Source organism: Pseudophryne corroboree, chromosome 3, assembly GCF_028390025.1.
Source record: "Pseudophryne corroboree isolate aPseCor3 chromosome 3, aPseCor3.hap2, whole genome shotgun sequence".
Lineage (NCBI taxonomy): Eukaryota > Metazoa > Chordata > Amphibia > Anura > Myobatrachidae > Pseudophryne > Pseudophryne corroboree.
The window spans coordinates 687834728-687860190 of record NC_086446.1 but is presented as its reverse complement, the minus strand read 5'-3'; the positions used below and the strand labels follow the sequence as shown (position 1 = coordinate 687860190).

Below are 25463 nucleotides of genomic sequence, written 5' to 3'. Positions count from 1 at the left end.
GTGTTAGCAGCGGGAGGCACCTCTCCCGTTGCCTCCCACCCTCACATGCAGCCACATAATAGAATAATAAAAGTAGATATTTATCACAGAATCTGTGCTATAAATATCTTCTTTCTTTAATCATTATGACAGGGGAGGCAAACCTAAGATACAAGTTGCTTTTATATGTAAAACATTCCAGAACTAATCAGATACTAAGATATTTAAGGTACAGTAAAGCTTAAATTTATAAATTCACTTAGTGGTCTCTAAGGGGCCCATTTATCATTAAAAATGTGTAGCTTATTCCCCGGTAAACGCATTCAGTATCACCCACATGTATCACAGAGAGACTGCAGCAGATATCTCTGATACCTGCTGTGATCCCTCCATTTCCGACAGCAGCTGCACCCCCCCCCCCCCCGCCCCCCCATATGGGAGATGTGATGCTATCACTAACTCCATCTGAAGATGGCGTTAGACCGTTGTAGCCTATACAAATTTAGTGGGTAGAGGGTTTGTGCAGATCTCTCCCAGGGCCGTCTTTTCGTATGGGCTCATTGGGCTCTTGCCCAAGGGCCCCAGGAGTAAAAGGGCCCTAGGATGATAGCTGAGGGTCCCCTCTTTCCAGCGGTACCAGGTTTTTGAAAATCGGCCCTGGGGAACCGGAGATATCTGACTTCAAAGCAGTGGTCCCCATCCAAGCCTGTTAATTGTTCTTCCCAGCCAGATATCTTGGGTTTTGTCTAACTTAGAGTTTTTCTGAGGATATAGACCAAAAGCTGGGACTCTCCCCTTTCAGTGGACACTGGAAGCTTGTCTCTACTATGCCCAGAACCAGAGATATCAGCCTTCAAGCAGCTGGTCCCTGCTCTAGCTCCACACGCCTAATATGTAGTTTTATATTTTTGTTGGTGGATTGCTCTGGCTCCTGAAGTCTGATCCCCAAGTCCCCAGTACCTCCTGAAAGGTGGAACTCTCTAGGTTTTTCTTTATCCCATTAAAGCTAAGATATCTATTTCCAGGAACTGAAGATATCTTCAGTAAAGCAAGCTGCCCTGACCCCTGGAAAATGATGAATATTAAGCCCACTCCACTATCCACCCCTCCCCTGTTTATTAAACACCCCCTACCACTCTGGAAGTCATGTACCATGGCCCCTTTATTCAGCACAATGTCCCCTTCTACAGTTTAGTGTTCTCCTTCCCGCCCCACTTGTGCAGTAAAGGAGTAATTAGCAGAAATGATTTCTCCGGGTCCTACATGCTGAGCGAAAGATAGAACCTGGACATCAAAGTTGCCGCTGATAGCACCCCAAATCCTTACTGCTGATGGGTGGGTAGGGGCCCCAGTGCATTGCTGTGCCCAGGGGCCTACACTGCTGTTAAGACGGCTCTGATCTCTCCCCAGCAATGGGCGCTGTGCATGTGTGGTCAGCAGGACCGTGCATGTGCAGGAAAATCGCTAACACTCTGAACACATTGCAGGGACGGGCTCCTTTTTTAGCCCCTGTGACTGTTCATTTATACATTTACCCAGTGTTATTGGATACTGCAGTGCGATTCTGGGTAATACTATTGCACCCAGATTGTGCAATTAGTAATAAATAGACCCCTGAGTCTGCAGTTCCTGATAACAGGTCTGTATCTTACTCACCATAATAAAGTAAAAGTAAATAATGGGCCTGAGGTTTGATACATTTGAGTGCGTATGTGCATGTTGAGCGCATGCATCTCACAAACACCACAGTATTTCTATACCCACGGTAGCTTAAAGATAGGACTTGACAGTGTAGTAAATGAACAAGCTGCATTACCCCGTTAGAACACAATATAATGCAATGAAGTGCCCTATAGACAAGACAGAATAGTGTCTTCACAGTGTTATTATTTTTATACAGGACTTTACTTTAATTGCAATTGAATATAAACCCAGTAGTACAGTACTTTAAATGTAATTGAAACATATAAATGTAATTGAATATAAACCCAGGACCAACCGCAGACATAGGCTATGTATGTAGATAAATGCCTAAGGGGGCTCCATGGGGGCACCCAACAGTGTGATCACAATGCTTGGCATTGGGATTGGTTTCAGTTAAAGGGGCACCAGCTAAAACTTTGGGCACCAAATTGGTCAGGGTCATCTCTGTACAAACCTTCCAACATCAGTTTGAAAAATTACAGTTGGGAGCTGATTAGCTGGGGCATCATTTATCATACCAACAAGTTTCATCACTGATTGATAAACGGATCCCTTAGTTCTTTGTAAGAATACTGTTATGCCTATCAAGCATATGATAAATGGCACTATTGCATTAGCCTCTACCACCTCTGAGGTTGTTCCATGTGTCCACTACCCTTTCTTGGAAGTAATTTGTCCTCAAATTTCCTCTGAACCTACCTCACTCCAGTTTCAGTGCATGTCCTCGTGTTCTAATACTTCTTTTCCTTTGAAGAAGTTTCCCTCTCATACCTTGTTAAGACCCTTGAGATACTGTATTCAGGGCCATCTTTTCGTATGGGCTCCACGGGCTCTTGCCCAATGGCCCCAGGAGTAAAAGGGCCCTAGGCTGATAGCTGAGGGTCCCCTCTTTCCAAGGGTACCAGTTTTTTTTTTCAATCGGCCCTGGGGAACCAGAGATATCCGATTTCAAAGCAGTGGTCCCCATCCAAGCCTGTTAATTGTTCTTACAAGCCAGATATCTTTGGTTCTGTCTGACTTAGAGTTTTCCTGAGGATATTCTCCAAAAGCTGAGACTCTCCCCTTTCAGTGGACACTGGCCCTCATTCCGAGTTGTTCGCTCGGAGTTTTTCATCGCATCGCAGTGAGAATTCTCTTAGTGCGCATGCGCAATGTTCGCACTGCGACTGCGCCAAGTAACTTTACTATGAAGAAAGTAAGTTTACTCACGGCATTTTCATCGCTCCGACGTTCGCATTGTGATTGACAGGAAATGGGTGTTACTGGGCGGATGCACGGCGTTTTAGGGGCGTGTGGCTGGAAACGCTACCGTTTCCGGAAAAAACGCAGGAGTGGCCGGAGAAACGGTGGGAGTGCCTGGGCGAACGCTGGGTGTGTTTATGACGTCAGCCAGGAACGAAAAGCACTGAACTGATCGCACAGGCAGAGTAAGTCTGAAGCTACTCAGAAACTGCTAACTCGTTTGTAATCGCAATATTGCGCGTACGTCGGTCGCAATTTTAAGAAGCTAAGATTCACTCCCAGTAGGCGGCGGCTTAGCGTGTGTAACTCTGCTACATTCGCCTTGCGAGCGAACAACTCGGAATGAGGGCCATTGGCCGCTTGTCTCTACTATGCCCAGAACCAGAGATATCAGCCTTCAGGCAGCTGGTCCCTGCTCCAGCTCCACATGCTTAATATGCAGTTTTATATTTTTGTTGGTGGATTGGTCTGGCTCCTAAACTCTGATCCCCAAGTCCCCAGTACATCCTGAAAGGTGGAACTCTAGTTTTTTTTATCCCATTAAAGATATCTGCAGTAAAGCAAGCTGCCCTGACCCCCAGAAAATGATGAATATTCCGCCCACTCCACTATCCACCCCTCCTCTATGTATTAAACACCCCCTACCACCCTGGAAGTCATGTACCAGGACCCCTTCATTCAGCACAATGTCCCCTTCTACAGTTTAGTGTTCTCCTTCCCGTCCCATTTGTGTAGTAAAGGAGTCATTAGCAGAAATTATTTCTCCAGGTCCTACATGCTGAGCGAAAGATAGAACCCCCCTACCCCCCCGCGGGACATCAAAGCTGCCGCTGATATCACCCACCACCCCTACCACTGATGGGTGGGTAGGGTGCCCAGTGCATCGCTGTGCCCAGGGGCCTACACTGCTGTTAAGACGGCTCTGACTGTATTTGAAAGTTTCTATCATGTCTCCCCTTTCCCTTCTCTGCTCCAAACGCATTATTTTGTATGCAGATACAGCCTCAGTCGCACACAGAATATAGGCATGCCCCATATAATTTTTATCAGCAGAGACTGCTGTTGCGTCTTATTTGAATTGCTTGCAAATAAGATATATTTCTGTGGCTGGGTCCACAGGTTATCTACAGGATAACATTGGGATATGCCGGAGCGACAGCGGAAATGGCACCAAACGGTCACCAGCTTTCTGGCCTCCCAGGATGCATCGGGGCTTCACCATATAATCCCGCCCACTGACTCAGTCAAATCAGTTTTTTGTTTGATGCGGCAGGAGCCGGACCATGGTCACAGGGCTGCTGTTAACAGCAGCCTGAAGCTTTTATTATTTTATTTTTATAGTCTTACTATGTTTTTTGAGCGACTTTTCTGAACAGCGTCTTAAACGCATACTAGAAAGAGTCGCTCCAACAACTCCCCACCAGGTCGCAACAACGCTTACCTTCGCGGTACAGTGCTGTCTCGACGGGCGTCTGTGTCGGATGTTCTAGCAGGTCCAGCAGACGTAACCAGGCTGTGGCCGGAGCATGGGGGTAAGTCTATGGATTTCCTCTTACTAGGGGGATCCGGACACAGCTACACTGTATTGGTGGAGACTACAAACAGTGTGTTGATGCGCCGAACACTCTCTGGTGCGACAGCGCTACGCTCTAGGGATCATAGGCGCCAGGACTAGGTTGAGGCCGCAATCCTTAAAGTTTAAGTCAACTGGGGGAATCAGACGCTCTCCTGGCCGCCCCTCCCCCAAGTTCATGACCAGTTTCCACGCGTCTCCCGTCCATGAACTGAGTGACCTCACTACCGTCTCAGACGCTACCACGAGGGTACTCGGTCGCAGCTTAGACGCCGCGGTTGTGTACACTAGAGATTGCCGGACCGAGTCGCAGGCCTTAGCGTCTGCATACACGTGTCATTTCACTGAGCGTCCGTGTCCGTTAGTGAGCGTCCGTGTCTTGCATCAGTTATCAGAACGGCAGTGTACACCAGTAGCGTCTGAATCCACTCAGCGTCTTGCGAGCGTATTTGTTTGGATATGGAAGTGTGGTGAGTCTCCCTGTATCCCGCTCTATGGAGGAAGGGTATACAGTACTAAAAATTCTCTCTACTTGTTAGTATGAATTGTTAATTTTAGTACATATTGTATATGAGACCTGTATATTGCTGTTGTTTCTGCATGTTATGTTTGAAAAAAAAACCAGTTAAAAACAGAAGTACAATTTTCCTACTTGTAAGTTGTTATGGGGGTTGTATTCTTATATGACAATGTTTAATGCCTTAACATGTGACTGACTGCTAGTATGTGTGCTGACTTTTTTATGTCGTCAGTCCTGTTCTGACCCTCAATTCAGGTGCACGGTTGCGGTCAGATTGATCTCACTTCTATATATCCATATATAGGTGATTTTCAGTCACAAACTGTGTAGTCATTAACAGATTATTACCATGTCTGTGAGCGGCAAAAGTGACGAGGAGAGTTTATAACAGGGTTAATTGGTATAGGCCAGTTGGTCACTTATGAGGGGTTGTGTGCGAACTGTTTTGCTTTTCAGCAGAGCCACCATGGAGTATGTTCGCAAAGACTTTGTCTTCAATAGCGGACAGGTTAACTCCGGCAGCACCACCCCAGGGGTTAGGTTACACTATTAACCCATACATGCAGCTCCCTTCTTATGGCTTAGTTCCAGTAGCCTCTACAAGTAACCAAGGGACAGGTAAGACTAAGACAGATGCGTCTATGTGGCAGACTACACAAGATGATACAACAAATGATGATACAGTATATTCAAATACTCTGTATGATGATCAGTCGCAGAGTTTTAGTTCAGAGGATGTAGCTGAACTTATTGATGCTATGAAGGCTGTTCTCTCTTTGGAAGAGCCAGCCAAAACACAGGCAAGATCTAAAGCACCTGTGTTTAAACGAACAAAGACAGTTAAAACTGAATTTCCACCGTCAGATGAGCTGGCGGAAATGATGGAAGAATCTTGGGCGACGCCCAGTAAAAAGTAGTGATGAGCGGGTTCGGATCCCCCCGAACTTCACCCATTTTACACGGGTCCGAGGCAGACTCGGATCCTCCTGCCTTGCTCGGTTAACCCGAGCGCGCCCGAACGTCATCATCCCGCGGTCGGATTCTCACGAGATTCGTATTCTATATAAGGAGCCGCGCGTCGCCGCCATTTTTCACTCGTGCATTGGAGATGATCGTGAGAGGACGTGGCTGGCGTCCTCTCAGTTTCTATGTTCAGTGGGCTGCAAATTGTGCTGCAAATATCTGTGCTCAGTGTGCTGCAAATATCTGTGCTCAGTGTTCTGCAAGTGCAAATATCTACGTTCTCTGCCTGAAAAATGCTCCATATCTGACTGTGCTCAGTGTGCTGCAAATATCTGTGCTCAGTGTGCTAATTGCTTTATTGTGGGGACTGGGGACCAGCAGTATTATATAGTAGGAGGACAGTGCAGAGTTTTGCTGACCAGTGACCACCAGTATTATACGTTCTCTGCCTGAAAAATGCTCCTTATCTGTGCTGCATTGTAGTATATAGTAGGAGGACAGTGCAGAATTTTGCTGACCACCAGTATAACTATATATATATAGCAGTACGGTACAGTAGTCCACTGCTCTACCTACCTCTGTGTCGTCAAGTATACTATCCATCCATACCTGTGGTGCCTTTCAGTTTTGCACAGTTTGCTGACCACCAGTATATACTATATAGCAGTACGGTACAGAAGGCCACTGCTCTACCTATCTCTGTGTCGTCAAGTATACTATCCATCCATACCTGTGGTGCATTTCAGTTTTGCACAGTTTGCTGACCACCAATATATACTATATAGCAGTACGGTACAGTAGGCCACTGCTCTACCTACCTCTGTGTCGTCAAGTATACTAGTATCCATCCATACCTGTGGTGCATTTCAGTTTTGCACAGTTTGCTGTCCACCAGTATATAATATATAGCAGTACGGTACAGTAGGCCACTGCTCTACCTACCTCTGTGTCGTCAAGTATACTATCCATCCATACCTGTGGTGCATTTCAGTTTTGCACAGTTTGCTGACCACCAGTATATAGAGCCAGTTTGTGCAAGGAGAGATTGATTGCTTCTTTTTTGGTGGGGGCCCAAACCAACCAGTCATTTCAGTCACAGTCGTGTGGCAGACCCTGTCGCTGAAATGATGGGTTCGTTAAAGTGTGCATGTCCTGTTTATACAACATAAGGGTGGGTGGGAGGGCCCAAGGACAATTCCATCTTGCACCTCTTTTTTCTTTCATTTTTATTTGCATCATGTGCTGTTTGGGGACTATTTTTTTGAAGTGCCATCCTGCCTGACACTGCAGTGCCACTCCTAGATGGGCCAGGTGTTTGTGTCGGCCACTTGGATCGCTTAGCTTAGTCACACAGCTACCTCATTGCGCCTCTTTTTTTCTTTGCATCATGTGCTGTTTGGGGACTATTTTTTTGAAGTGCCATCCTGTCTGACACTGCAGTGCCACTCCTAGATGGACCAGGTGTTTGTGTCGGCCACTTGTGTCGCTTAGCTTAGCCATCCAGCGACCTTGGTGCACCTCTTTTTGTTCTTTGCATCATGTGCTGTTTGGGGACTATTTTTTAAATCTGCCATCCTGTCTGATACTGCAGTGCCACTCCTAGATGGGCCAGGTGTTTGTGTCGGCCACTTGTGTCGCTTAGCTTAGCCATCCAGCGACCTTGGTGCACCTCTTTTTTTCTTTGCATCATGTGCTGTTTGGGGACTATTTTTTAAATCTGCCATCCTGTCTGACACTGCAGTGCCACTCCTAGATGGGCCAGGTGTTTGTATCGGTCGCTTAGCTTAGTCACACAGCTACCTCATTGTGCCTCTTTTTTTCTTTGCATCATGTGCTGTTTGGGGACTATTTTTTTGAAGTGCCATCCTGTCTGACACTGCAGTGCCACTCCTAGATGGGCCAGATGTTTGTGTCGGCCACTTGTGTCGCTTAGCTTAGTCATCCAGCTACCTCGGTGCAAATTTTAGGACTAAAAATAATATTGTGAGGTGTGAGGTGTTTAGAATAGACTGAAAATGAGTGGAAATTATGGTTATTGAGGTTAATAATACTATGGGATCAAAATGACCCCCAAATTCTATGATTTAAGCTGTTTTTGAGGGTTTTTTGTAAAAAAAAACACCCGAATCCAAAACACACCCGAATCTGCCGAAAAAATTTCAGGGAGGTTTTGCCAAAACGCGTCCGAATCCAAAACACGGCCTCGGAACCGAATCCAAAACCAAAACACAAAACCCGAAAAATTTCCGGTGCACATCACTAGTAAAAAGTATAAGATTCCGAAAAGATGGGATTCTTATTATCCATTTCCAGCTGCGGATTGTTCAAAAAGAGAAGTTCCTCCAAAAGTAGATGCACATGTACTGCAACTTGTGCATAAATCTGCTTTACCACTGTCATCTACCTCATTAAATGATGCTATATTCAGTGGTGTACTGAAAAAAGTTTGAATCCAAGATCTTTTAAAGTATCCAGGATTTTGGATTTCCTTCAAGCAGGATTGGATAAAGGTTTGAATGTAGCTTCCTTGAGAGTTCAAGTATCAGCGTTAACTGTATGGTTTCAGCGAAAGATTGCTGAGTTACAGGATGTACGTACTCTCTTTCAGGGAGTTGTGCATATTCAACCTCCATTTGTTCCTCCTGCAGCTCCCTGGGATTTGAATTTAGTTCTTAAATTCCTCCAGGGACCTCCGCTTGAACCACTTAAGAGAGCAGATCTTAAATGGTTAACTGCTAAAGTACTTTTTCTACTAGCAATGGCGTCAGCCAGAAGAGTGTCAGATTTAGGAGCATTATCGTGTAAGTCTCCTTTCCTAAGTTTTTTTTCCAGACAGAGCAGTTCTCAGAACTAGATCTGGTTATCTTCCGAAGGTGGTTTCAAAGTTTCACCTTAATGAAGAGTTTGTAGTCCCAGCTTTTCAGGTGTCGGGACTTTCTGTGGGAGAAGCGTCGCTGGACGTAGTCCGAGCATTAAGGATCTATATAGATCGTACTAGTGCCATTAGAAAAACAGATTCTCTCTTCATCCTCTACGGATTTCATAGAAGAGGGTGACCTGCTAGTAAACAGACGCTGGCAAGATGGCTCCGAATGGTAATATCAGAAGCTTATTCTCATGCAGATCTCCCTACTCCAGCTAATGTCTCTGCACACTCTACACGTAAGGTAGGTCCTTCATGGGCAGCACAACAGGGTGCTTCAGCAGAACAGATTTGTAAGGCAGCCACATGGTCTTCCATAAACACATTTATTAGACATTATGCCTTGAATACTTTTGCCTCTCATGATGCAGACTTCGGGCGAGAGGTCCTCCTGTGTAATCAGAAGCATCCCCACCACTAAAACTGGCTTTGGGAATCCCAATGTTATCCTGTGGATAACCTGTGGACCCAGCCAGAGAAATTGACGTTATGGTAAGAACTTACCGTTGATAACGTAATTTCTCTTATGTCCACAGGTATCCACAGGGGTCCCACCCTGACGCACCTGATTTGAGGATCTTGATAATCACTAAACCTCTTCCCTCTTGTATGGCAGGGTGTGTATGTGTGTTCTTATCACCTGAATAGGTTTCTACCTGATGCTCCTGCCTAATCGCTGTGGAAAGAACGGATTTGACTGAGTCAGTGGGCGGGATTATATGGTGAAGCCCCGATGCATCCTGGGAGCAGGTGGCAGAGAGTAACAGAGAGATAGATGGACAGAAAAGAGACAAACAGAATGAAGGGACAGTCAGACAGAAGAACGATACAGAGGGAGGAAATCACAAATCAGCACCTCTCCCCTGAAGCCATTACCTTGCTCTGTATGCCCATATACAGTATGATGACACATCAGCCTGCTCCTCACTGGCACACCTCTACACCTGCCACATGGGAGCTATTGCACAGTCAGGAAGTGGAACAGTTTCCTGCTCTGCAGAGGAATGGGGGGAGGTACTGTAACAGTGCTGCACAGTGGAAGGGGAGGAGCCCCGTAAACAGACCAGAAACACAGTGTCACTCTCACGGCATAGGGGAGAATCTGCAATTGGCCTCACAACCCCTAGTTAAAATATAAAAACGTATGGGGAGAGACTTATGGACACCTGCGCAGCCTTCCCCTGTATGTGAGTCCCCTACCTGGCATCCGTGTTACTGGCTGTTGCTGCTGGAGTTCCATGGGGGGGACCTGCTACAGGGCATGCACAGCAGCTCTCCCGCAGCCATTTTACTGTCGCCTGTGACTAAAGAAAGCCCACTACCCGATCAGAGCACCGATAGCAGTATCCGTCATCTGGCCCTGCGCACAGTGTGAACCTGCCAAGCAGAAGGGGGGCATGGGACCGACCTGGGGGGACTATCTTGGCGCCCAGTGTCACAGGCACACAGTGCTACAGATCACCTTCGATCCACCACTGTCCCAGATGCCCTAGGCATCAGGCAATTGTTGGGGGCCGGCTCTGGGAAAGGAGGGCGTTGGGGAAGGGTGGGGTGTTGAGGGCCCAGCAGCGATCTCTCCCCTGTCATGGAGTCCAACCATGGATTCATCATCCTCCCCTCCATGGCACTCCCAGTTCACCTGGACCCCCCGGCCAGTGCTCACCTAGACCCCCGCCGGTGGTGCAGTGCACAGAGAGGATCTGGATAGGGTGCGGAAACACTGGGGGCCGTACACAGTCACAGCCTCGTACCAGTTCCACTTCCAGAAGTAATGACAGGGCTGGCCCTGCCCACTGCCCAATCACAGCTTCCTCAGTGACTGGGGCGTGCTTTCATTTGAGCTGAAAACACGCCCCTGTCAAAGCGGCACTTCTATTAGGTGCTGCTTCTGCTGCTTTTTTAATAGGCTTTCACTGCCCAATGCTTGGCTCTGCCCCCCACTTCCAGCCCTTTCACACTGACAGCGAGAGGCACCAAGAGCGGTGCCTCCATAACACATTTAACACAGTTAATTACTGGGTAAAAATGATTAAAATAATATGAAGGCTAAAGCAGAATATGTGTCATAAATAAGTATCTTCTTTGTCATTAATGACAGGGCAGGCACTGCCTCCTCTGACTGCACGACCCTGCTTCTTTCTTTCTGCTGCTGATTCTTCTCCCTATGCAACAAAGCATCTGACTAGCTTTCCTCATTGCTTTGTTACATTGCTTAGCTGCCTATAAGTCACCTAATAGTGACTCCTAGATCCCTTTCCTCCTCAGTAGTTTCCATTCTAGAGTCATTGAAACCACTGTATATTTAGCCTTTGGGTTTTTAAGTGCATGATTATGCATTTTATAGCATTAAACTGTAGTTGCCACGCCCTTGACCATTCCGCTAGTGTACCCTAGATCATCAGGTATGAGGCATGCTACATCAGGTATGAGGTAGCGTGGGGTATGCTACACTTACATGCACCCTCCCTTCTGTACTCAGCTTATGCTCCTTCTCTCCATGCATAATGGGCCACAATGTTAAGATACGCTTACATATAGGTACAGATGCATTGTGGTACACACGCACTGTAAAGAAAGATATTATGTATGCCACTTAATTGACATGCTATTTAAAACTAAATGTCCTCTTTCAAAGTGATGATAGCCACACGTAGATCAATATCATCTCTTGTACATCATTATAACACATGAATAATATAACTTGAAATATCACTACCAGGACCTAGAAAATGTATGCACGATAATGGCACTTGCAAGTTATATTTGGTAGTACAGGTTGAGGGGTGGTATTCATGTGACCGGTGGTCGGGAGACCGACAGTCACATGACCTCCTCCAGCATCCCGACCCACAGGGACTATTCCCACTCGTGGGTGTCCACGACACCCATAGAGTGGAAATAGAACTCGTGGCGACCTGCGGTCGCCACCGAGCCCGCAGCGTGGCGAGAGCAGTGAGCCCGCAAGGGGCTTGCTGCACTCGCCAGGATCCCAGTGTCGGTATGCTGCCGGGATCCCGGCGTCGGTAAGCTGAGCCGTACTACACCCCAGGTTGAGTATCCCTTATCCAAAATGCTTGGGACCAGAAGTATTTTGGATATGGGATTTTTCCGTATTTTGGAATAATTGCATACCATAATGAGATATCATGGTGATGGGCCCTAAATCTAAGCACAGAATGCATTTATGTTTCATATACACCTTATACACACAGCCTGAAGGTAATTTTAGCCAATATTTTTAATAACTTTGTGCATTAAACAAAGTGTGTCTACATTCACACAATGCATTTATGTTTGATATACACCTTATACACACAGCCTGGAGGTCATTTAATACAATATTTTTAATAACTTTGTGTATTAAATAAAGTTTGTGTATATTGAGCCACCAGAAATCAAAGGTTTTACTATCTCACTCAAAAAATTTCGTATTTCGGAATATTTGGATATGGGATACTCAGCCCGTACTAAAATATAAAGTTACTTTGGGGTAAATGTCAGAACACTTGTCATGGGGGTGAAGTGGTATCAGCACACGTTATGAAGGAGGAAAATGTGCCTGAATGATGGGACACCCCTGTCATTATCAACGCTGCTATCTAAAAGATAGCACGCTGATATGCGGGGCAATGTATGAACAGTCAGTAGCACTGACCGCTCTGACACCGTAGGGCAAAGCTGCTCAGCATGCTGACCACCGCCTCCCCCCTTGATGAAGCAGAAATTGCGATCGCATCGCAATTTCTGCTTCATCGTAGAAATTAAGGTTGCCTCCTGCCGGCACAGGAGGCCCACTTCCATTTTACTGATCGTGGCAGCTGCGTTTGACGTCATGCAGCCACCGCGATCATGCCCACACCATGCCACCCCGTTTCCACACTGCCGCCCCTGTTTGTCCAACTTCGCCCTCGCAACGCTCCGTCTCCGCCTTGGAAATGCAGCGTTGCTACCCTCACCCCCGCCCCGCGAACACCTCTTCCTGATTGACAGGCAGAGGCGTCCAAATTTCATGCAGCCCCCCCCCCCCCCACACACACACACACACACACACACACACACACACACACACACACACACAGAAAATGTAGGCGCATGCACAGCATTCTTTTATCAATTTTTACGGTTGGATCGCATTTTGCGATCTAACCTGAATTAGGCCCTAAATACTGTACTGTAGCAGATCCAATTGTAAGCAGCTCAGTATTTCTCCAGCAGAATCCTCGCCCTGTTGCCCAGCGCTTCACAATGCTGTACAGCACAAAGAAGGAGTAGGGGAGCAAAAGACTATATAATGGGCAATAAGATGATCATTTACATACTGTACGTACCCAGAAACTCCTGACTATCACTGTACACTGTCTGTTTTCCAGCCACGCAGAATGGGAAAACCTGATGACTGACTGCAATGCATTCATTTTCTATGGGACTGAGAGGCTCTTGGCTCATATTCTGTTAGACAAATTTGTTGCTATGGATTTTACAGGTGAGCATAAAAATAAAAAACTTAATTACTGCATAAACCCTGGTATAATTTGGAAAGTAACGAGGGTAATCAACAATCACCAGCTGTAACATTTTGAGGAGATTTGCTTTGGTGTCAACAACAAGATACAGTACTTAGAAATTAGGTACAAAATAATTTGTGAAGAAAGGTAATATAAATGTTAATTAGGTAGTGACCGATGCTAATTGGTTAGAAGAGGAATTAGCTCTTCTACTGTTCATTTCTTCTCCCCCTGTTCCTCTTGCCTGTAGTATATGCACACATGAGCCGGAACATCCTGACCACTGACCTGTGACGCAAATTACTGTCTCAGCGCGCATGTCAGGGTCAGGGATATATTAGATGCTAAGCTGACATTAGGTACGTGTTTCATGCAAAAGATATTGGCCCTCATTTCGAGTTGATCGCTCGCTAGCAGTTTTTAGCAGCCGTGCAAACGCATTGTCGCCGCCCACTGGGGAGTGTATTTTCGTTTTGCAGAAGTGCGAACGCCTGTACAGCAGAGCGCGTGCAAAAACATTTTGTGCAAAACAAGATCAGCCCTGTAGTTACTCTTCGTGTGCGTTGATTCTAACAACAGGGGGACGGCTTTTGAAGTCACACACCCGCCCAGCGAATGCACAGCCACGCCCGCGTTTTTCCAGACATGCCTGCGTTTTTCTAAGCACTCCCTGAAAACAGTCAGTTGCCACCCAGAAACGCCCACTTCATGTCAATCTTCCTGCGTTCGGCCGTGCGACTGGAATCTTCGTTAGACCCTGTGCAAACCCACGATGCTCATTGTACCCGTACAACGCGCCTGCGCATTGCGGTGCATACACATGCACAGAAATGCCAATTTTTAGCCTGATCAACTCGGAATGACCCCCATTATCAGGTGAAAGACCTGAGTGATGTTGATAAGGACCATGGCTAAGTACTATTTTCAATAGACTTTAGAAATGTAAGATACCATTCTGCTGATTGTTAGTCTTCTTGTTTTATATATTATTATATGATTTATGGATTTTTTTAATATGTGAATAATTAAATGGATTATTATTTTTTAAATAAATCTGTAACAGACTTGTTGATGCAGCTGCACTATGTTTATAGTTTGAGTGATGAGGGATATATATGTGGTGCATCAGGACATCATTCACAGACATACAGTATTAGAACAGCCCTGCAGTACAGCCAATGCTGGTATATCTGACCCGACAACCTCCCATACACTGGCTGCAGGGTCTGCTGACGCTGACGTCACAACTGGGTGAGCAAATTTAAATGCCCACCTAGCTGTGATGTCTGTACGGACATACCGAGCGGCTGATTGGTAATTGGTTATACTGCAGCTTACCTAATCGGCCACTTGGTCAGTGCGACGGCCAGTCGTCTGCTTTATCTTTCCAGTGTGTACCCAGCCTAACTGTTTTCTGATTGTTGGGAATTTGTTCCCTAAGCATCTGTGATTTTATTCTGAAACATTGCTACTGCTTTGCTTTCTCCACTCTATGCTTAAAATCTTTACTAAAAGTATATTAAAAATATAGCATTACGAGGCAGACAAAATCAAAACATGGGGGTATATTTACTAAAAATCATATTTTCCCGTTTGAGGTCAAAGTTCAATCACGAATGACATCGAAAGTGTAAATATGCAACTTTTTGAATTTAGTACGACTAATTTACTAAGCTGCCGTATTCTGCATTTTCGGTTTTACCGATGTCGATGTCATTCATTTTTTTAGGCAGTGTTTTACGTGAGTGACTTGTAAAACACTGCCGACTTTAATACAATGAATCTCGGCCGGATCTAAGAGATCCGTGCTGGGCCTCATTGTGCACCTTGTTAAAAAAAAAAACAGTGTTAAAATTAAAAAAAAAATTGCGTGGGGTCCCCCCTCCTAAGCCAAACCAGCCTCGGGCTCTTTGAGCCGATCCTGGTTGCAAAAATATGGGGGGAAAAATGATAGAGGTTCCCCCATATTTAAACAACCAGCACCGGGCTCTGCGCCTGGTCCTGGTTCCAAAAATACGGGGGACAAAAAGCGTAGGGGTCCCCCGTATTTCTGAAACCAGCACCGGGCTCCACTAGCCAGATACATAATGCCACAGCCGGGGGACACTTTTCAATAGGTCCCGGCGGCCCTGGCATTACATAACCAACTAGTCACCCCTGGCCGGGGTACCCTGGAGGAGTGGGGACCCCTTCAATCAAGGGGTCCCCCCCCTCCAGCCACCCAAGGACCAGGGGTGAAGCCCGAGGCTGTCCCCACCCCCATCCAAGGGCTGCGGATGGGAGGCTGATAGCCGTTTTGTGAAAAAATGAATATTGTTTTTAGTAGCAGGGAACTTTGTGGTCAGCGGTTGACCGAAAGTAACCTCACCGCTGACAACAAAGTTCCCACCATTGGTTATAATGGAGCGCATAGGCGCTACATTGTAACACTGCCGTGTGCCGCCTGTCATACAGTACAGGAGCACACAGCCAATCAGGAGGGTACCACAATGTGGCGCTCCCTGATTGGCTGATGGAACCCTCTTAGACTTAAGTCAGAGGGGGTTTCTGGCATTCGGGGAAAGGGGTCCCATGTGAAAACATGGGGCCCCTTTCAGTGCGAGGTCGGGTGTCCGTTTTTTTATTTTGACAAGTACCTGGATTACAAATGGATTACAAGAGGAGCCATCTACACTGGATTTTGTGAGTATAATTTTTTCCACAGGTACACCATGGATTCTACATGGAGAAGAGGACCGACCCTCGTGTGAACATAGGTAAGTATGTGTATATGGAGGTGTGGATGTATGCATTAAAGTTATACTTTCAAGGTGTGTGTCTTATGTTTTTATTGGGGTATTTTTTTAGTAGTAGTACTACAGGTACCAGCGGGCCCGGTTTTCCTCCGCATGCTGGTACTTGTGGTTCTCCAAGTACCAGCTTGCGGGGGAGGCTTGCTGGGACTTGTAGTACTGCTACTAAAAACAATATTAATTTTTTCACAAAACGGCTATCAGCCTCCCATCCGCAGCCCTTGGATGGGGGGGGACAGCCTCGGGCTTCACCCCTGGTCCTTGGGTGGCTGGAGGGGGGGGACCCCTTGATTGAAGGGGTCCCCACTCCTCCAGGGTACCCCGGCCAGGGGTGACTAGTTGGTTATGTAATGCCAGGGCCGCCGGGACCAATATAAAAGTATCCCCCGGCTGTGGCATTATGTATCTGGCTAGTGGAGCCCGGTGCTGGTTTCAGAAATACGGGGGACCCCTACGCTTTTTGTCCCCCGTATTTTTGGAACCAGGACCAGGCGCAGAGCCCGGTGCTGGTTGTTTAAATATGGGGGAACCCCTATCATTTTTTCCCCCATATTTTTGCAACCAGGGCCGGCTCAAAGAGCCCGAGGCTGGTTTTGCTTAGGAGGGGGGACCCCACGCATTTTTTTAAAAATAAAATAACACTTTCCCATCCCCTTCCCACTGATAAACATGCACGGATCTCATGGATCCCTGCATGCCTATCCAAACACGGGATAAAAAGCAGGTCTGTTTTTTTTTTAGCACTTTTTCACGAATTGTATTTCTGCACGGTATTGTGTTGGGCTATTGTCGGCAGTGTTTGTGATTTGCACTTTTTAGTAAATTACCGATTTCTACCAAATTGCAGGCGTATTTGACCGATGGTGTATTGATTCGTGATTTTTTCCTAGGACTTCCAAAATATTACGAATGTCCTCATCACTGCCGAGATTTTTGCTTAGTAAATTACCGAAATGACACTTTGAAGAAAAAACGGCATCTCGGTCAAAATCGGGACCTTAGTAAATATACCCCATGGAGAGAGGACCCTGTAGAACTTAGAGCACAGGTTCTCAGACTCTGTTCTCATGACCCCAAACAGTGTGTTTTCCAGGTCTCCTCACAGAATCGCAAGTGACATAATTAATACCACCTGTGCATCTTTTAAAATGTGTCAGTGAGTCATGAACACACCTGTGCATCTGCTGGGTGACCTGAAAAGTGAACTGTTTGGGGTCCTGAAGGCCCAGTTTGAGAACCACTGGCTTAATGTGGGTACACAGTGGCCGATATATCGGCCGTTCTATTGAACGGCCGATATATCGCGGGTCCGTCGGCCAGTGTGTAAGGGCGATATGTCTGTGAACTCCGTCGTTCACAGACATATCGCGTCAGCCCCGCAGCACAGCCGACGGCCAGTATATCTACCGATATATTGACGCGTCACTGTGTGTGTACGGGCGGTCGGCTGACCACCCGTACACATGCTGCGGCAGCCGGAGGTGATTGACAGCTGCCGCCCAGTTCATGACGTCAGTCCCCGACGGATCGGGCATTGTGTATACTCAACACACTGCCCGATCCGTCCATAGATATATCTGCCGATCAATTGATATGCAGATATATCTATCAGTGTGTACCCACCTTTAGAGTCAGGGGTGTTTTAAGAGAGGAGGGGACCGGCGTGCAGCCTCCGTAGCGGGCGCCCTCCTCTCCAGCAGCAGTAGACTCTGGCATAATGCCAGGGTCTACTGCGCATGCGCAGCTCTCTGGGAACCTGGCGCCCACGCCTTGTTCTCGGGGACATCTCCAGTGCGCATGCACAAATCACTCGGAAATGGTCACAGGACTCCGGAGGGGTAAGTATAATATATGGGTGCAGTGTGTGCGATGTGGGTCCCCCCTGGACCCAGGGGCCCGTGTTAACCGCACACACTGCACCCATTATAGAAACGCCTATGCTTAGAGTATCAGGGCCTAATTCAGAGGTGGGCGCACTAGAAGCTGCTTGTTATGGAAACCTTTCCCACCTGTCCGCTTCACCACTCTTTAGAAGGTTTGATAAATCTCTTGCTTAAGGCCGAGTGATAAATCTTACCGAGCTATACAGATAGAGTCTATTAACCTCTGCTGGACATTACCAGGGAAGATGTGACAGTTTCCTAATGAATACATTACTGTATTTCTAAATAGCATTTCCTCCATTGTGTGTGAGAAGTGTATAGCACATCAGAAATGTGTCTCACACAGTTTGACTCTAATTTCACAAAATTGGAATTGCATGATGTCATTGCTTTTGATCCAGAGCCGTCTTAACAGCAGTGTAGGCCCCTGGGCACAGCAATGCACTGGGGCCCCTACCCACCCATCAGTGGTAGGGGTGGTGGGTGATATCAGCGGCAGCTTTGATGTCCCGCGGGGGGTAGGGCGGTTCTATCTTTCACTCAGCATGTAGGACCTGGAGAAATAATTTCTGCTAATGACTCCTTTACTGCACAAATGGGACGGGAAGGAGAACACTAAACTGTAGAAGGGGACATTGTGCTGAATGAAGGGGTCCTGGTACATGACTTCCAGGGTGGTAGGGGGTGTTTAATACACAGGGGAAGGGTGGATAGTGGAGTGGGCTTAATATTCATCATTTTCCGGGGGTCAGGACAGCTTGCTTTACTGCTGATATCTTTAATGGGATAAAAAAAAACTAGAGAGTCCCACCTTTCACGAGGTACTGGGGACACTTTTCATGAGTGGGGACTTGAGGATCAGAGTTTAGGAACCAGAGCAATCCACCAACAAAAATATAAAACTGCATATTAAGCGTGTGGAGCTGGAGCAGGGACCAGCTGCTTGAAGGTTGATATCTTTGGATCTGGGCATTGTAGAGACAAGCTGCCAGTGTCCACTGAAAGGGGACAGTCCCAGCTTTTGGAGAATACCCTCTAACTCTAAGTCAGACAGAACCCGAGATATCTGGCTTGTAAGAACAATTAACAGCCTTGGATGGGGACCACTGCTTTGAAGTCGGAAATCTCCGGCTCTCCAGGGCCAATTTTCAAAAAACTGGTACCCCTGGAAAGTGGGCACCCTCAGCTATCGGCCTAGGGCCCTTTTACTCCTGGGGCCCTTGGGCAAGAGCCCATTGAGCCCATACGAAAAGACGTCCCTGTTCTGATCTATCAGATAAGGTGGTTAAAGAATGAAATAAAAAATCAATAGGCAAATGAATAGTTAACTATACTTCTTGTATCCTTTTAGTATCAGAAGGGACACTGTAGCATCTACCAGCATAAGATTAATATGATTTAAAGTACAATTGAATTTGCTTATTGTTTAATGCTGTATCTCAAAAGGAAATAAAAAAAATAATCAAGCTGTGCTTTTATTGGGCAGCACAGTTGGTGTATTGGTTAGCATTACCGCCTCAAAGTACTGAGGTCATAATTGCAATACCCAGTCATGGACTATCGGTGTATAGTTTGTATGTCTTCAGGTGCTGCGGTTCCTACCCACACTCCAAAAACATACTGTTAAAAAAAAAAAAACACTAGTGTGTATGTGTGTGTGGGTTTAGTATGAATGACCAGCAGATGCTGGCGGTCACAATACCAACGCCAGAATCCCTATATGAGAAATCCCAACAGGGGCGAGGTAAGTATGTCCCCCCCTAAACCTAACCCTCGCTTACCGCATCCCAACCCTAACTTCTCCCCTTACTACCTAACAGTAACTCCCCCCACCCCCGAATTGGTGCCTAACCCTAAACCCCCCTTCCCACCGCCTACCCCTTAAACTCCCCCCCCTCCCGCTGAAGCCTAACATTAACCCCCTTGGTTGTGCCTAACCCTAACCTTCTAGCAGCCTAACTCTAGCCTCCCCCCCCCCCCCCCTCCACCTGGGTGGCACCTAAACCTAACCTCCCTAACCCACCCGATAAACCTAACCTCCGCTAATCCGCCGGCCCTACCTACCCCACCTGTCCGCAGTCAGCATTTTGACTGTGTCAGGATTCCAACAGCTGGCATCTTAACTGTATCCCGTGTTTATGCGTGTACATGTGGTAAGGAATTTAGATTGCAAGCTCCCCTGGGGCAGGGACCGATACGAATGGCCAAATAATCTCTGTAGAGAGCTGCGGAATATGTTCGCTATATAAATAACTATCAGTAAAAAAATAATAAATGCCAATTCTCAAAGACAACTATCTCTTAAACTCTGACTTCTGTCAAAACCCTAAATTTGCTCTAAGAGCAGATGACTTTTGGATTATCTGTTTCAGAATGCCAGGTGATGATTCTACTAGATCAGGTGCGGACGAGTCATAGTTATTCACGACAATCAACGATTGATGTACAAAAAAGGTAAAAACAATGACAATTTGTTTTTATCTCTGTAAAGGGTCAACTAATGTCGCTCATTTTCTGTTCGAACTGTAAGGAAGTGCAAGCAGAAATGAGCCACCGTATTTCTATTATAGGCTAAGGATTTGTTTTATTATCTATGTTACTTTTGTGTGTATGTAGCTTTTTATTACATTGCTTGATCTCTTCATGTGACTGGAATACTACTAGTACAGAAGTGTCTACAGGGTAAAGATGTGTGGTACCGTTCTCCAGAAAGCCAAATACACCTGAAATTTGTGGATCCGAACCAAAACCCGGTCCGGATCTTCAACAGGAGATCCAGTACGAACCGGGACTCGATTTGGATCGGATTTTAAAACCGAATTACGAGTTTTGTATTGCAAAAATCACGATTTTATGTTTTTTTTTAATTAATTATATAGGGGTTGTTTTTTTTAAAAATCAATGAATATCGATATTTTAATCAATTCAACTTTTAACCAAACCAAAATTCCGAATCCAAACCAAAACACTTGAGTGTGGCTTTGCAAAAATCTAAACACGATGATGAATTAAAACCAAAACATGGGTCTGTGCACATCTTATGCATGGCTGCCATAAGGGGCACAGGAAGGATTTCAAAGGGCTTTATTAACGATATTACTGTTAGATAATGTACTGAATGCTTTTATTTTATAAATGCACAAAAATATGCATTTTGCTAAATCCTGTGATAAAGTTTTAAAATATGGGGTTTGTCTGCCTATAAGCCGGAAGGCTACTGTGGCAATAAGCTCTCAACTGACAGTTATTTCTATGGCACAGGTTTCAGCTCCGCCCACCCTTCTTATAGCATTTTGACTGGCTATAACAATATAATGGGCAAGAGGGCGGTGCTCACAGCTTACCATTTCAAGGGACATTTTATATAGAAAATTACAGCAGTGGGGACATCCCCTCTCATTGTTACTAAAATGTACTGTGTTGTAGTTTGGAATAGTTTTGGTCTCCTCTAAGAGGCGGACGGTAGTACAGGTCTGGCCATCCTGTGGCTCTCCAGCTATTGTGAAACTACACACCCCAGCATGCCCTGTCACAGTTTTAGCATCCCGTAATAGCAAAATTGTAGCAGGGCATGCTGGAACTTCTATTTCTCTGACATCCTAGTGGATGCTGGGGACTCCGTGAGGACCATGGGGAATAGCGGCTCCGCAGGAGACTGGGCACAACTAAGAAAGATTTAGGACTACCTGGTGTGCACTGGCTCCCCCCTCTATGCCCCTCCTCCAGACCTCAGTTAGAATTTTGTGCCCGGCCGAGCTGGTTGCACACTAGGGGCTCTCCTGAGCTCTTAGAAAAGAAAGTATATTTAGGTTTTTTATTTTCATCAGCTGTCCATCTCATTTTGAATTAGTTCTGCACATTTCATTTCTGTTTAATTATTTTTAAGCACAATAGGAAGTATTTATATGCCCCTGAAACCACTTTTTCTGGTTTACTGTAAGGAAATCGTGCCTTTCATTGGAAAGACCAGTGGAAACAGCCCTCCTGCTGAGTGTGACAGGTGTCCGCTGTATAATGCTGAATCTGTGGCACACAACCTTAGAGCAGAATGCTAAGAGACTGGACTTCATCTCAGAATGTAAGTAGCCATGTAGTAAGCTCAATGAGCCTGATTCGGACGCAGTACCAATGTTTACTACTGCACATGCCCAAAATGGCCAGGATACCATTACTGCGCACACCGAAACCAACGTGTACAACATCCGTATTACTCTGCAATCCATGGGTGTCTCAGGGTGGTGACTGGCAGAGGAGGTGTTATGGTATGTTCCGGTATGCCACTGCAATCTCTTTCACAGCACTGCAGCCACAGTTGGTCATATCTTATGAAAGTTGCAAGGAAGACTGAAGACTGCACCAGGCAGAGGCTTCTTGAGGAATCGAAGTTGCGTTAATGATGGGGGAGTAATCAGATCTCCCCAGCATGCATGAGCATTGATCACATATGTAAAGTGGGTGTTGCAATGTTTGCTAGGTCCGTGGCACCATAATGCACAAGGGGAATGCTTGCATTGGCATTTGCAGATCTTCACACCTGAGAATCAGTGAGAATTTGCAGCAACGCATGAACTATGAACCAAGTACAGTACATGTATTTGCAATTCTACTAGAATAGAGGGGATCAGTAGGAGATCCTGGCGGTCACGAGATCGACGCCGGGATCCCGGCAGCGAGCGCAGTGTGTCCCCTCGCAGGCTCACTGCGCTCGCCACGCTTCGGTCACCAAATGGTTCTATTCCCCCTCGGGATGTGGCGTGGACCACCACCCAAGTGGGGAAACCAATCAGCGGTTTCCGGTATTGCAGATGGTGTCGGGATTCTGGCATCGGTATATTGACCGTCGGGATCCTGTCCAGCTGTCAATTGACTGCATCCTGAATACAGAACACTGTATGTAACAACATACTGTATGTTTTAAACTATGGCTGTTCTTTGCTGACATTATGGGGTATATTTACTAAATGTCGATGTTTGATCAATTTTGTGTTTTAGGGTCTTAATCACACATTTACCAACAAATACTTTTTGACACAGTTTAAAAAAAATTTAAAAATTCAACTTTTAGTAAATATACCGCTATGAGTGATAGCGGGCAGGGTGGGCTGATGGTTCAAGCATGCAGAATCAGGATGGTTTTCTAAGCTATAGTACTACAACGTGCACAGCCGGGAATCCAATATTTCCTTTCATTAGTCTGACTGTACTACACAGATAAAAGCAGTTATCTGATTGGTTTCTAGCTACAAATTTGCTGTCATTCTAAAGGTGGGTACACACTAGGCGACGTGCTTGATGAGCGACGTCACTTAGTGTTTCCCCTCCCGTGCCGGGGCAGTCGGTGGCCGGGCATACACACTGAGCGATATGACGTTCATATCGCTCAGTGATGTCATGCAGCGGCCGGGCCGTGCAGGCAGCTCCTGGACGAGAGTCCAAATTGAGCTGCCTGCACGGCCGTCAGCGAAGGCCGTTAACGACTGCGGGGCCGCGCATTGATGGTCGCCGGCGGCATACACACTTGCCGAGAATATGAGCGACGTTGCTCAGGAAAGGTGAAAATGAGCGACGTCACTCATTTTCTCAGCAAGTGTGTATGCACCTTTTGTACTACTGTAACACCAACATGTGTGCTTGTTGCCTTTCATCTAATCACTTGTGTTTACGTTTTACATGTCTTGTTTTTGTGTATTGTTTAGGTCTGTTAGCACTTGGCAAGACAACTGGGCAAACAGTACATAGCCAGCGGAAGCTCGGCAGCAGCTCAGACATGGCTGTGAAAGGTAAGTGTTACCACTTGGCACAGGATTGCTTAGTTGCACACATGGAGAACCACCTTTCTATTTTCTTACTCATTTATTTGGGTGCCCAAACATGACTTTTGTAACGTTTGTTGCTAGGTATGTGTTTTGTTTTATTTTCAGTCATTACTGAATATCAGGCTAGTATAATTGTGCGCAGAGGTCACCTGTGTGCAGGCATTTATGTCCACATATAATACAGGATTGCTGCTATTGCTAATGTATCACTAATTACATGTGTGTACGTGTGTTTGATGACTATACCGAGACAGTGTGTGAGGATGGGTAACAATGTCATGCTTTGTATAAAAAGCAGCCTGGAATACACAAGATAATCTACAATTTAAGGCCTGTACACGCTAGGCGATATCGCTCATTTTCAGCCTCCTGAGCGATATCGTGTGTGATGTTGCCCAGTGTGTATGCTGTGGACGATGATCGATGTGCGGGACCCCATTGTTTTCCAGGAAAACACTGTAGCATAGCATTTGGTATGCAAATACAGACGCAGTCACACACAGTATATAGCTACAGATGTAGCCGTACTCATCTCAGGAGGCTCCATCGCAAACAAGCACTCCCGGCTTGACTAGGCACCGGGAGTCAGGCCAGGAGTGCCCAGAGACGCTACCATTCAGAGCGTCTCTGTCCTGGCGCGCGGATGGATATGGTCTCCATTCAAGTGAATGGGGTGCATCGCGGGCGCACGCACCCAGGCGGACAGAGATGCTCTCGGCGATAGGCGCGCGTCACAGACGGAGCCATCTATACATATCATTATAATCAGCATAAGCTGCTTGTGCATCCCATCGCATGACATTGCGACAAAGATAAATTTTCACAGTAAAAAACGCCCCAAAAGACACCCGGCGCTACCAAGTCACACAGCACGCACGCGTTATGTGTAATGCGACTTGTAGCGCATGGAGCACAGTTGGAAGAGGACACATCTGTAAAAGACTCTTCTGTATTCGGTGGGAGTGAGCTGTGCGTCTGTGTTTGACAGTGAATGATAGTGCTCATTTACTATTTGTTGTACAATTGTTTCCTCTGCATTTTGCCCTAGAAGGAGACATTTCAGAGGATGGACATGAAGAAACTGAACTGAGTCACCAGGATCCAAGGCTTCTTCCCAGAGACCCCTCCTTACTTAGCTACACGCTGTACGGCCTGCCCTCTTTGATTGTTATGTGATTTCCTTTGTCATAACAGTACGTGGTGATGGAATTAATATATTTAGTGTGGTTAATGTTTAGTGGTTAATCCTTGGATTCAAGTGAGCATTACTTTTACAACGGCAAAACAGTCCTTGTGATAATTAAAGACCCTAAAACCTTGCACGCTGCGTGGATTTTCTGTCCTCTCTGAAGCACTGTCCTGCCATCACTTAACACGTTTTTATTTATAGAAGTGTACTAAATTGGGCATGCTAAAACCGTTATTTTCTACTTCAACACATATTGTTTTTGACATTGCTTTAGGACCATGTATGGGTTATTAATTGGAAGAGAACACTGACGCCAAGTACATTTGGCTTTTTAGTGTGAGAAATATTGGCCACAAATTGCATTACACGTGTTT

The 25463-nt window shown here is 46.2% G+C and overlaps 1 protein-coding gene across 3 annotated transcripts in view; it reads left to right on the top strand.

The window, feature by feature from the left end:
* CFAP46 (cilia and flagella associated protein 46) overlaps window positions 1-25220 on the top strand; it is a 798890-nt gene extending 773670 nt beyond the window's left edge. For 2 of the 3 annotated variants that reach the window (XM_063962013.1, XM_063962012.1), the window contains exons 56-60: window positions 13275-13387; window positions 20457-20538; window positions 22026-22162; window positions 23781-23864; window positions 24949-25220. In XM_063962013.1, coding sequence (XP_063818083.1) covers window positions 13275-13387; window positions 20457-20538; window positions 22026-22162; window positions 23781-23864; window positions 24949-25076 — 544 coding nt within the window. In that variant the 3' untranslated portion in view covers window positions 25077-25220. The remainder of the gene's footprint in view (window positions 1-13274; window positions 13388-20456; window positions 20539-22025; window positions 22163-23780; window positions 23865-24948) is intronic. The other variant, XM_063962014.1, reaches the window with a different exon arrangement.
* Window positions 25221-25463: the final 243 nt, after the last annotated feature.